The sequence below is a fragment of the Sprattus sprattus genome, assembly GCF_963457725.1.
Source record: "Sprattus sprattus genome assembly, chromosome: 20".
Lineage (NCBI taxonomy): Eukaryota > Metazoa > Chordata > Actinopteri > Clupeiformes > Clupeidae > Sprattus > Sprattus sprattus.
Window position 1 is genome coordinate 20640052 of NC_137918.1, and position 12618 is coordinate 20652669.

Below are 12618 nucleotides of genomic sequence, written 5' to 3' on the forward strand. Positions count from 1 at the left end.
ACTATGAAGATGCACCATCTTCAATGAAAATAAAAAATGAATTTACTTTGAATGATATTGCATTTAAAATATACTGGAAATATACAAACAAAACCATTGTCTTCAGTTGTAACTGCTCTGTTTGAAGGATGCAGTATTAATACAAGCAGCCATTAAAATTTAAATTCCAGTTCTTCAAGCTCCCCCACACTCCACACGCAAACAATAATAAACAATTATATTCTTTCTATAACATACATTTTTGCAGAAATTCAGTGGATGGCACATACAGTAGACTAAGTGGTAACACCTGCCTCTACTATGACCAATGCAGATGGTTTGAAATCCATGTTCTGGTCATATGCTGCACAGCCTTCCAGTTCTGCACGGCGCTGTTGAACTAGATAACCTGAGCTGAAGCATTCCAGTGTTCGACTGTTATTGGCAATATTACAAATTCACTTACGTAAAACAAAATCCATTAATTCAAAGGACAATATAACGGGGATTGTGTGCTTGAAGATGAAGCCACTAATTAAATGTGGTGTTATGACAACAACAAACCTGTGCTCGGAACTGAAACACAGAAATATGGCAGTTCACACACTGTTCCTATTCAGCAGAGACCAGCTCTGCTTCAGTCTGTGGCCTGTCCACTACTGTCCTGTCTGGGTCGCCTGAGGCTTCCATCCCTGTCTCCGTCATCTCTGTCTCTGTCTCTGTCTCTGTCTGGCTGGGGGATTGCTCCGGGATGGTCTCTGGCACCCCACTCGACAGTTCCATGCTGGCACGCGGGCTTAGCTGGTCATCCTCCGTGCTCGTCTCGCTCTCTTGACTGGCCAGAGGGGGGCGCTGCCTGGGCCCCCTCACAGCCTCCTCCTGCTCTGAGTCGGAGTCGAGCGATCGCCCCCGCGAGCCAGACGAGCCGAGAGAGTTTCCTGAGGGGAAAACATGTCCGTTTGTTAACATAGAGTTACTCTCCTCAATTGGGTTGACTAGGTTAAATTAATCTGTTAAGGCAGGTGTAAATATTATGTATTTACCTTTCACAGTCAATATCTTGTAAAATGATGTACTGCAATGTATTCTCTCCGTGAAGAGTGTAATTCATATGGACGTGGTAAAACTTATTTTCTAGGTTCAGAATGATTCACTGGAATTGTGTGTAAATGATTGGTGTACTCCTTGAGAGTGGATGTGTGCCAATGGGGTACGGGCAAAGAAGTGTCTCACCACAGCACTGCTCTGGGTCGGCTCTGCCCTGCCCCTCCTCCTCCTCTCCCTCCTGGAGCCTCCCCTCCTCTCCACCGTCCTGCGCACACAGACACTCATACTCATTTAATCATTTAGCAGACGCTTCTATCCAAAGCGACTTACAAGGATGTATACACATTTTTTTTTACATTTACACTGATGGCACACTGCACATCAGGAGCAATTAGGGGTTCAGTGTCTTGCTCAGGGACGCTTCAACAGGGTATCGATCTAGCAACCTTTTGATTACTAAACGACTTCTCTACCTCCTGTACTACTGTCGCACCCACACTCATGAGACTGGACTTAGCTAATGTGGTGGGATATGAGAGGAAATTAAATATTTTCACCTCCTTAAAGAGGGCTAGATGGTTACTCAGAGTGATAGTGCTCCCCTTGTGTAGTATGGAACAGTTCAGTGTCATACAATGTTATTATGTCATGTCTTGTGGCCCAAGGTAGGGCAAAACCTTTAGTGTGAATAATATTTTTCTTCCCCGTGATGACACTGGCTGGTTCTTCCCAAGAAAATAAAGGACTACAGTCAAGTCGAAGTGTTTATTGTCACATGCACCAAATAACTTCAGAGCACTGAGATTCTTATGATCTGGCAGGCAACATCTACGCAGTAGACAGGCATTACGAAATAAAAAAATAACATATAACATAATACAACAATTTAAATGAAGAGCTAGCAGCAGTTTACAGGGTGAAGGAGTCAGAGGAATATTAAATAAAATAATATGCATATATATGTAGTAAGTAAGTAGTAGGTGTAGTTTTATGAGTGGGGGAGCAGAATGTAAATGGTGAGGGCGACTGTTCAGTGGGTCAGTGTTGCTGGTTCAGAAGCCTTACAGCCTGGGGGAAAAAGCTGTTTGTGAGTCTGGTAGTCCGTTCTCGGGTGCTCCGGTAACGTCTGCCAGACGGCCGCAGTGTAAGAGTTCCATCCTGGGTGGCTGTGGTCCTTTATGATGTTCAGTGCTTTTCTCAGGCATCTTGTGTTGTAGATGCCTTGCACGGAAGGGAGATGGCAGCCGATGATACGTTCCGCTGTCTTCACCACCCTCTGCAGGGCCTTACGATCAGCAGCAGAGCAGCTACCATACCAGGCAGTAATGCAGCATCAATGGTGCATCTGTAAAAGCTTGTTAGAGTTTTTGCAGACAAGCCAAACTTCTTGAGTCTCCTCAGGAAGTATAGGTGCTTTGGGGCAGTTTTGACCGTAGAGTCCGCTTGTCTGGACCAGGTAAGGTCATCCTTGATGAACACACCAAGGAATTTGAAGTCGGAGACCCTCTCCACTACAGCTCCGTTAATGTGAATGGGATCGTGACCCCCCCCCCTGCAGCTTCCTGAAGTCCACTATCATCTCCTTGGTCTTGCAGACGTTGAGAGACAGGTTGTTATCTTGGCACCATGTTACCAAGCCCCTTACCTCATCTCTATAAGCGGTCTCATCATTGTTAGAGATGAGACCCAGGATGGTAGTGCCGTCCGCTAACTTAAGGATGATGTTGGAACTGTGTGTTTCCACACATTCCTGCGTGTACAGGGAGTACAGGAGGGGACTGAGTATGCAGCTCTGAGGGGCCCCGGTTTCACAGGGTCAGTGAAGAGGAAGTGTGGTTGCCCATTCTCACCACCTGGGGTCTGCTCGTCAGGAAGTCCAGGATCCAGTTGCACAGGGAGGTTTTAAGACCCAGGCTCGTGAGCTTAGGGACGAGCTTGGCAGGCACAAAAAGTGTTGAATGCTGAGCTGTAGTCCGCGAACCGCATCCTCACATATGAGTTACTCTTTTACAGATGGGAGAGGGTGGTGTGTGTTGTCAGGGCGATGGCATCATCCGTAGATCTGTTTGGGCGGTATACAAACTGAAAGGAGATTATAACGGAGCTGAATTCCCGAGGAAGGTAAAAGGGGCAAACTTTTATCAATAGCAGCTCCAGGTCTGGTGAGCAGTGTGCTGAAAGCGCAGCAACATCCTAGCCCCAGCCAGAGTTAACCATCAACCATACCCCGCCACCACTACTTTTACCCTACTCGGAGGGTTCTGTCCTGTCAGGTAAAAAAAACGGCTGGATTGACGGCCGAGTCAGGCACCATAGGATCCAGCTAGGTCTCTGTCTGAATGTTACCACACAGCAGTTCGCAATGTCCAGCTGGAAGTTAGCCTGTGAGTGAAGCTTGTCCTTTTTATTGTCCAGGGATTGAACATTCGCAAGTGGAATGCTTGGCAGCGGGGGATTGCAGTGATTAGTCCGAGATCTAGGATACCGGCACGCTTGCCTTCCTTTTTTCTCCTCCGTCCGTGTATTGGTAAACAGATTGGAGGAAGGACAAAGGAGCCACAGCAAGAGCTCCGGTAAGTTGAGAAAAACTCTGTATTAAGCGACAAACGAATTTCCAAAAGTGCTAGTTGATCATACTGTATGAACGACAGTGCAGTATGTAAAACAGTTATAAACATTAAACTGCGTAGTGCATGCAGAGCCATTGTCAGTGCGACCTTTCTCTACAGCGTACCAGTCAACCCCATAGTTTTATCTGTGTTCCATGATTGTATGACCGTTACAAATCTTTCTGCATGCAACTGTTATGCAAATGCACTGTTATTAATAGGGTTAGAGAGGTTTAAAGTGAGCTATAAGAGGAACATACAGTATAGCCACACCTGCCTCACCCCTATGTGGGATAAAAGGTTCACATGCGATGCAGGTGGAAGCAGCCATCTGTGTATGTAAACAGAGTTAACCACCTCATGGTCCTGAAGCCTACCACTTCTGCCATGGCTGTGTCTCTCAACAGTGTCCCCAAAATGGCATAACAAGTTCCTTCCAAGTCCACCTTGCTAATTTTTTTCTACTTTGGGCAATGGAGGAATACAGGGAGTCAGTCTGAGTCCGACCCGTGCTCACCTGAGCTTGGCTGTGGAGGTACGAGGCAGGGCAGGGGGGTCGCAGTGCCCCAGAGCCCTGGTCAAAGATCTGCTTGTGAAAGACGATGAGAGCCTCGACAATGCGTGCCTGGTGGGGGTAGTCCACCAGCGAGGACAGGGACACGGTGGCCCCTGTGGGTTTGGGCTTCATCAGCGTGGGGCCAAAGACTATACCGAGGTTACTGGGGCTCATCCTGTTCTCCTGCTCCAGATCCGACACTCTGAGAAAGAAGAACAGGACACAGGGGAAAACATGCCATGAATAAACGTACTATTAGGCCTGAAATAATGCTTTTAACACTCACGTTCCTTTCTGAATAAGTATTGACAGAAGTAATAGAATAGTAACATAATAGTTGAAAACAATAGGTCGTGGTGTAGTGTGAATATACCACAGCCATGATAGGCATGATGCAAGGAGTGTATTCACAATACATCACAACCTGATTCATGCTGCGTTTCTGTCAGAAACTGAGTTTCCCATTCACGTCAGCAGATGCTAAGCCGACCGGTCACCATTAACAGCTGGTTCCATTTCAACCCGTGTCAGCTTATCATAAGTTCTACGGACAGAACACTTTTGTCCGTGGGAGGTTCATTCTAAACACACAACACAACAAGAGGCCAATATTCTTAGCCCAATACACAAGAGGCAAATGCAGCTTAATATCGCATTCTAACCTGTGCAGGTGGCGTGTGATGTAGCGTAGCGTGGCAACGTTGGCATGAGGCAGCTCCTGCAGCAGGTTATGGAGCTTCCGCACCAGTGCCAGCACCTCTGGCTCTGTCTGCGACCCCCGGTCCATCAGCCCCGGGCCCTTCCCTGCCTCCCCACCCTCCTGGCCCTCTGCCTGCTGGAGGCTCTCCTTGGCCAGCCCCATCAGATCATTATACATGCGGAAGGGCATGATGGGCTCCGGCAGCTGCAGAGAGAGAGAGAGAGAGAGAGAGAGAGACAGAAAGAGAGAGAAGAGAGAGAGAGAGAGAGAGAGAGAGAGAGAGAGAGAGAGAGAGAGAGAGAGAGAGAGAGAGAGAGAGAGAGAGAGAGAGAGACATATGTTAACTATGAATTGAGGGCAAAAAAACTAAAAATAATATTGGCTCAGAGAGACAATGTTACCATTCAGGTATTGGCAATGGATCTGAAGATCAGCCACACTTGTGCAAGTAAATCCAAACAGACACACGCTCAGTGTTTACATCATGTCCATCAATGATGTCATCTCACTAAGTTAGAAGGTGACTGGTGGAAATGTGTTCTTGTGTTACGGAGCTTTGGTACTTTTTTTACAGAGTAAACATTTCAATTCTTCATCAGCCAATGATGGAATGATGCTCCAGATATGGCTAAACCAGGAATAGCTCTTCTGTACGCCAGGATTCATTTACATGTACAGATCTTCTGGCATAAGTATTTAACAACAAAGGCTTAAATGATACTGATTAGGAACATTGAGATTCAGAGAGTCAGATTCTGTGTGGAGGTCCCTATGTGTGTATGTATGCCTGCATCTATGAACAAACATGATCTTGTGTGTGTGTGTATGTGTGTGTGTGTGTGTATGTGCAGGTGTGTGCAGACAGACCTGTCTGAGGTAGAGCTTGAGCAAACATGATCTTGTGTGTGTGTGTGTGTTTGTGTAGGTGTGTGTGTGTGTGTGTGTTAGTGTGTGTGTAGGTGTGCAGACAGACAGACCTGTCTGAGGTAGAGCTTGAGCAAACATGATCTTGTGTGTGTGTGTGTGTGTGTAGGTGTGCAGACAGACAGACCTGTCTGAGGTAGAGCTTGAGCAAACATGATCTTGTGTGTGTGTGTGTGTGTGTGTGTGTGTGTGTGTAGGTGTGCAGACAGACAGACCTGTCTGAGGTAGAGCTTGAGCACATTGCTGATGTCGTGAGGAGAGGCCTGAGAGAGCTCCACCAGCTCCTTGCCGTTCTCAAAGGCCTGGCACAGCTTCTCCACGCGCGTCTTCACCCCATTCACACGGTAGATGCCCTGCACAACACACACACTCATACTGTCAGTCTTCTATACATTTACATTTAGTCATTTAGCAGACGCTTTTATCCAAAGCGACTTACAAGGATGTATACACATTTTTTTTTACATTTGCACTGATGGCACACTGCACATCAGGAGCAATTAGGGGTTCAGGGTCTTGCTCAGGGACGCTTCGACAGGGAATCGAACTAGCAACCTTCTGATTACTAAACAACTTCTCTTCCTCCTGTACCACTCAAACTCATTACACACAGAAACAATCTAAAAGTAAAGGGAATACATCTTTGTTTCCTTCATTTATTACGACATGGCTGGCTCACCTTCATCTTCAGTGCCCTCTTCTCGATCTCCTGGATGCACTTCTTGATGATGAAAGGAATGCCATCCGAACTGCCCTGGAGCACGCTGGAGAAGTCACGGCCAAACAGCTGTAGACGGCCTTGCAGCTTCTTGTGACCGCACTGGATGGCCAGAGACTCCAGGCACTTCTTATGGCAGGCCAGGAAGCACTACAGACCACAACACTGGCATGTCAGACAACTGCAACATCAACATTACCACTCATTATCTAACACTATTGGCCATTATTGGTTAAAGCTGTCTCTCAAACACGGATAGTAGCCAAATCAGATCTCTGGGACACATTTGGTTGATGTGTTCAATCATCCCATAATTCTGTTACTGGCATGAAATGTACTGACAGTCACCAGATTGATTTTTAACAAGTCAATAGGCCTTGAATACAGAACTGCAGTGCTTGTGACCCATAAATGCTATTGAGCAGCTACAGATAGTCGAAACTCTCTTCTCTCTAAAATCACTTTCCCACAGCTTCTTCTAGATTGACTGACACGTGCCACATTGACACATGACAGACAGGCATGTTCTTGTCCTTAAAGAGCCTGGACATATGATACACAGGCATGTTCTTGTCCTTATAGAGCCTGGACATATGATACACAGGCATGTTCTTGTCCTTAAAGAGCCTGGACCATGTCATGGATTGATAACTGGCAACATTTTCACTCTGGCAGGGGGACTGCCAATGGAAACTAGTCTTTTGGCTACAATTGGGTGCGTTTACATTTTAATGTTTATTAATGTACACTGTCCCTCTTCATCAAATAAACAAACTGAACTGAAATACCCCACAAGTGGACATTCCTGGACAATCTAGTTAAGAGTATTAGTCCAACATGTGCAAGAGAAAGCCAATCAGTATCTACAATATTCATGAATGAGACCCTAATCAAAACAGGCACTTCTGCAGAAAAATATAAATGCTTCTCTTGTAGTCTTTCCTTAAAATGCATACAATTCCTTCAGCTACAAGTGCGGTGTCGCAAATCTGTATACAAACAGAGAGAGAGAGAGACAACAGCAGCCATGTTGGATCTGACAGTTTTGTTGTCAGCAGTGACCCACCTCCTCACACTCCGCTCCCTGGAAGTACACGTAGCTGTCGCACTCTCTGCACTTGGAGGGAGTCCGCAGCTTGCGCAGCCGATGTGTCTTGGCTGCCTTGGAGAGCCCCACGTTCCGGAAAGGTCCAGTGGGGACGGCGATCTCCGGTTCCATCCCGTTCATGCCTAAGAACGCACAGAACATATTGCACGCCAGGGCTGTGTGATTCTGTTGCCTTGCTCACGCAAACACTCGCCGGCAGGAATGGCCTGGCAGATCATTCCATTGGGCTGCATGTGTACATGTCAACACACCACCAACATGCAGGAGTGGACAATGTCAATAAGAGGAAATGGATTATATGCACTGTGCTCTACAGGGAGAGCCACCACTCCAGGTGTCAGCAGTGAAAGGTATCTGGTACGGATGCTTCCATAGGAGTTAGACCTGTGTGCCTTTCTGCTGTATCTGCATTCTACAGTTTTGATTATGAATATGTCACACAGTCGATGACTCCTAATAATGAATATATATATATAATGAAGATAATCAATAGTGTTCAGGGCAGGACTCACTTTGTCCGAAAGAGGCCACATTTCCATCCCCCTCATCGAGATCCTCGTTGGATGACAGGGTTCCCGCAGATACAGGTCTTTGGGCTTTAGTGATGTCACCTGGTAATATAAAAAAAATAACAATAGCAATTTAAAACAACCATTTAGAAAAATGTAATCAGCGTGAAGTATATATAACTGCCAAAGCGCCCTTAATAGTGCTGCTGTGTATTATGGGATAGTACCTGTGCTGGTTGTCGGGGATCCCAGGCAACTGCCCCCACCCACACTGTCTGTGTCACTCAGTGTAGAGGGCCAGGACTTATGGGATTGGTGGTCTCGGCCTAGTGTAGGAGAAACATCAAGATAAAGTCCTTCTCTTTCTATATTAATCACAGTAACTAATATTATAATATACTAATATTATAATATACCAATAAATAACATGGCAATTATTAATTTATAAAAAAGAGTTTTATCTCACTATTAGTATCATTTAACTGGGGTAATACTAGTGCATGTAAAGAGAAATGACTGAGCCAGGCTGTATGTGTCACGGTCCACCTTACCTCTTCTCTGTTTGACCATATCTCCAGATCCCGTTTCCCCTGGAGTTGGGGTATAGTCAGAACTGCTGTTGCTTCGAACTCGTGTTGAATTTCTGAGGGAAGAAAACATCTCAACTTGACCAGGATCTATTCGCCTTCAGTAAAAAGATCAGGAAAATGTGTTGTATGTTGTTCAGGTGATAACCAATAGGCTTAATACTGAGAGCCTCAAAGACTGGAGAAAGAGACAGAGAGAGAGACAGAGTGAGAGAGTGGAGAGAGAGACAAAGTGAGAGAGTGCAGAGAGAGAGAAAGAAAGAGAGAGAGAGAGCCTCGTCTTTTATTTCATTAACAATCTTTCATGAGCCACTGACATGGACACACAAGATCGTTGTCATTTCTGGATTTTATATCCATCTAGCTACCTATGTACCACTTGTCTCAGCCCAATGGCAACGCCAGCATCTTCACATGAAATAACTTGGCTAAAAAACCTATATACCAATCCCGCTGGCACTGTAGAAATGCAGCCTGGTTACAGTGAAATCAGTGCTAAGAGTGCGTCCACACTAGCCCGGGTAAATGTAGAAACGCATAAATATGTCTGCGTTTGCATTGACCGTCCACACTAATACGGCGTATTCGGAGACTGAAAACGGAGGCAAACATTTTGGAAAACGATATGAAAACGCTAGTATGGACGGAGATCGTTTTCATTGCGAATACGCGTATTTGTATTTACCCGGGCTAGTGTGGACGAACCCTAAGTGTCAAGGCTGCGGTTGCTATGTCAACCCAGCGCTGTGAACAGACAGATGTTCCTGGACTCACTGGCTGGCAGCGGAGTAGGGCTCAAACTCGTAGGTGGTGGGCGGCTCCTGGCTGAGGGTCAGGTTCTTCACGTGGGCCGCGTACTGCTGGCCCGGGTCGTACAGCTTGCAGCTCTCACACAGGGTCTGGTAGTGCACTGGCAATGCGGCTGTCTGCATGTGCATGATCTGGTAGTAGTAAATAGTGCACTGAAGGGAGGGCGAGATGGGAAAAAGAAAAAGGCGAATAAATGACATGGATGACAGTGAGGTATAGAGATCAGAGATACTAAGGCTACGTTCACACTGATCCCAGTGAGGGCCAGAGATCAGAGATACTAAGGCTACGTTCACACTGATCCCAGTGAGGGCCAGAGATCAGAGATACTAAGGCTACGTTCACACTGATCCCAGTGAGGGCCAGAGATCAGAGATACTAAGGCTCGTTCACCCTGCAAGCCTCAGTGCTCAATTCGAGTTCATAGCTCAGATACGATCTTTTAGTTTGTTCTTCACATTATTGTTTAAATGTCGTGGCCAACATCAGATTTCAGTGTGAACTGGTCACAGTCCTGAACTGACCCGCGTGCGCTAAAGAACAGTACCAAAGGTGTACACATATGGAAGTGGCCCAAATCAGAATTGAAAATTTTAGATTCCACGTGATTTGTGCTGTTCACACAGCTATGAAAGAAGAACAGATCCGGGTCACATATGAGCTTTGGGTCACGAGGCCTACAGTGTGAAATCGATGAGCATTGAGTCTACACCAGATGTCAGTGTTAAGAGAAATGTTTCTGATCGGGTATGATTTAAAAGACCACTGGCTCCCTTAGGTGTGAACAAGGGATGCAACGGTACACTGTGTTATGTCGACTGTTCAGCGCGCCTCCTACGGTTCAATATGCACACGTGAACCGTGATATTGCCATATGCCTGTAATTGTCCTTTAATTTCCAAAACTTGCTAATTGCGCTGAAGACAGCATGCACATTGTTTCATCTCAACTCCGACACTAGCAAGACAGGGAATCACATTTAAATGTGCTCTTTGGGAACATTTTGGATTCAGCGTTCAAAACGATGACGATGGTAAGAAAACTGTAAATATACAAAGTGCAGTCTGTAATCATTGCATTGTCACTGTTGGCTACTCAAGTGGAAACACTTCGAACATGCCTGAGCAAGGAGTGTACACTTGTTAGCAAAATTACAACAATTTGTCTTACAACAACAATTTGTGACAAATAAGGCAAAGAAAACTACAGAGCATACCTCTGCCAAGGCCTAAGCTGCATGACACAACGTGATTGAAAGTGAAACTAAATTCCAGGAGCCACCTCGTGAGTCGTGAGTAATGGGTTATTCCTGTGCCCATGCTACACCTTCCTCCAAATTCCATAGAAATAGCTAGTAGTTTTCCTGTTTTCCTGCCTTATCCGGTTTACAGCCAGAAAAACGAATAACCTGCGCTGAAAACATAACCTCCTTAGCAGAAATAACGAAAGCAGTGGGAGTATTTATAGGCTACGATTTTTTTGGTTACTGACTTAGGATTGTGTTACCTGAGGGAAAAAACTAAAAACTGCATTGACACACGATATCCTATAAAACATTGAAAACCAATATGAAAATGAAAACATATTGACACAGACACCCCATCTAGCTTATTGCAATGAGTTGGACCTCCAGTGCAATTGAAAGCTGCCTCAAAGTAGCAGAGACAGAAACCACGCAAAATAAATAGTTCACCGTTTATGAATTTTCCTTAAATATAAAGCTGAGGAAACCGTACCGTTACCGTAGCCCTAAAGCCCTGATACACATCGTGGACCCACAGTACCTTTGCATCCCTAGGGAGAACTAATAAAGGATGGATGTGAGAAAGAGTGAGCCTTTGTGTTGCCCTAGGGACTCACAGTGCGCAGAGTCTGGTCGGTCTGTTTGATGAGGTCCTGGATCTGGCGCAGCACGTTCACCTTCACGTCTTCCAACTCCTGCTGGTGGGTGGTGGCGTCAGCGATGCAAGTACGGTATGTGGCCTCCGCCTCCTCAGCCTGAGCACACACACACACACACACACACACACACACACACACACACACACACACACACACCAAGCTGATGACCTTCAACTCAATACAATACCAAATGGCTCAAAATACTCACTGGAGTTCTACACACTGGCCCCTTCATAGCTTCATTTTTTACTTGTCCACACCAAAAGACCATCCAGTGTACTGCTGTACTGCCAGGAATATACTTACAGTTAGATTACTCTGCCACTTTATCCAAAGACAATGTAATCTCTCAAGGCTCAACTATTGTTTCGATTCGCACACCAAAGTCCAACAGAGCTGCTCACCAATGTCTCCTCTGTTTAAAGACATGGACGGTAGTGTCCACTCATACACACACCCTCTCAATATATACTCACCTGTCCCTAGCCTGAAGCCTGGAACTATTTACGTCAACCTGTTTACCTGTAGCAATCACGCTGATGTCGCCATCCCTCTTACCTCAGCATTTACCTGGAATAGACATCCCTGTGACCACACTTTACTACACCAGAATCAAAACATCACATGACCACTTCTGATTTGTGGGCCATGTGGAGGGAACATCCATATCCATATGACTCACAACAATGCAATTGACAGTAGGACCGGCTCATAACTAAGAGCAAAACATACAAGGAGTATTTTGTAACCTTTAGCAATCACACTTACAGATGGATGAGTGGGTGGTTTTCTCGCCATCACTCTTACCTCAGCATTTACCAGGAATGGCCAACCTGGCGTGAGGACTTACATTCGTGTACCTCAGTGTTGCGAAAGTTCATGAACTCGAAAGTGAACTGAACAGACTGTATCATGCCTGATGAACGATACTGTGAACGCGTTCATTCTGGTGTCTGTGAATAGCATGTTCACTCTTTTTAATTGTGTTCAATGAGTTGCCAGATTTCTAGAGACTTCCAGTCGAAAAACACACCGTTATCAGTCCTGTATCCAGGGTTGCCCAACCAGTCAATGGATTGCGTGTGCTTTCTTCTACTGTCTTTGCCTGGCAAGTGTGAGAGCGGCAAAGTTGCGTAGAGAACGAGAGCGGTAGTGCAGACAGATAGAGA

The 12618-nt window shown here is 45.7% G+C and overlaps 1 protein-coding gene across 1 annotated transcript in view; it reads right to left on the bottom strand.

Moving 5' to 3' along the window:
* Positions 1 to 591: 591 nt before the first annotated feature.
* arhgap45a (Rho GTPase activating protein 45a) overlaps positions 592 to 12618 on the bottom strand; it is a gene marked incomplete at its 3' end in the record, with an annotated part of 24279 nt that continues 12252 nt past the window's right edge. The window contains exons 12-23 of the mRNA XM_080859233.1: positions 11408 to 11545; positions 9512 to 9699; positions 8702 to 8793; positions 8378 to 8476; positions 8154 to 8252; positions 7600 to 7763; positions 6495 to 6683; positions 6031 to 6168; positions 4854 to 5095; positions 4153 to 4393; positions 1213 to 1291; positions 592 to 917 (exon numbers count right to left, since the gene is read on the bottom strand). Of these exons, the coding sequence (XP_080715359.1) occupies positions 592 to 917; positions 1213 to 1291; positions 4153 to 4393; positions 4854 to 5095; positions 6031 to 6168; positions 6495 to 6683; positions 7600 to 7763; positions 8154 to 8252; positions 8378 to 8476; positions 8702 to 8793; positions 9512 to 9699; positions 11408 to 11545 (1995 nt within the window). The remainder of the gene's footprint in view (positions 918 to 1212; positions 1292 to 4152; positions 4394 to 4853; positions 5096 to 6030; positions 6169 to 6494; positions 6684 to 7599; positions 7764 to 8153; positions 8253 to 8377; positions 8477 to 8701; positions 8794 to 9511; positions 9700 to 11407; positions 11546 to 12618) is intronic.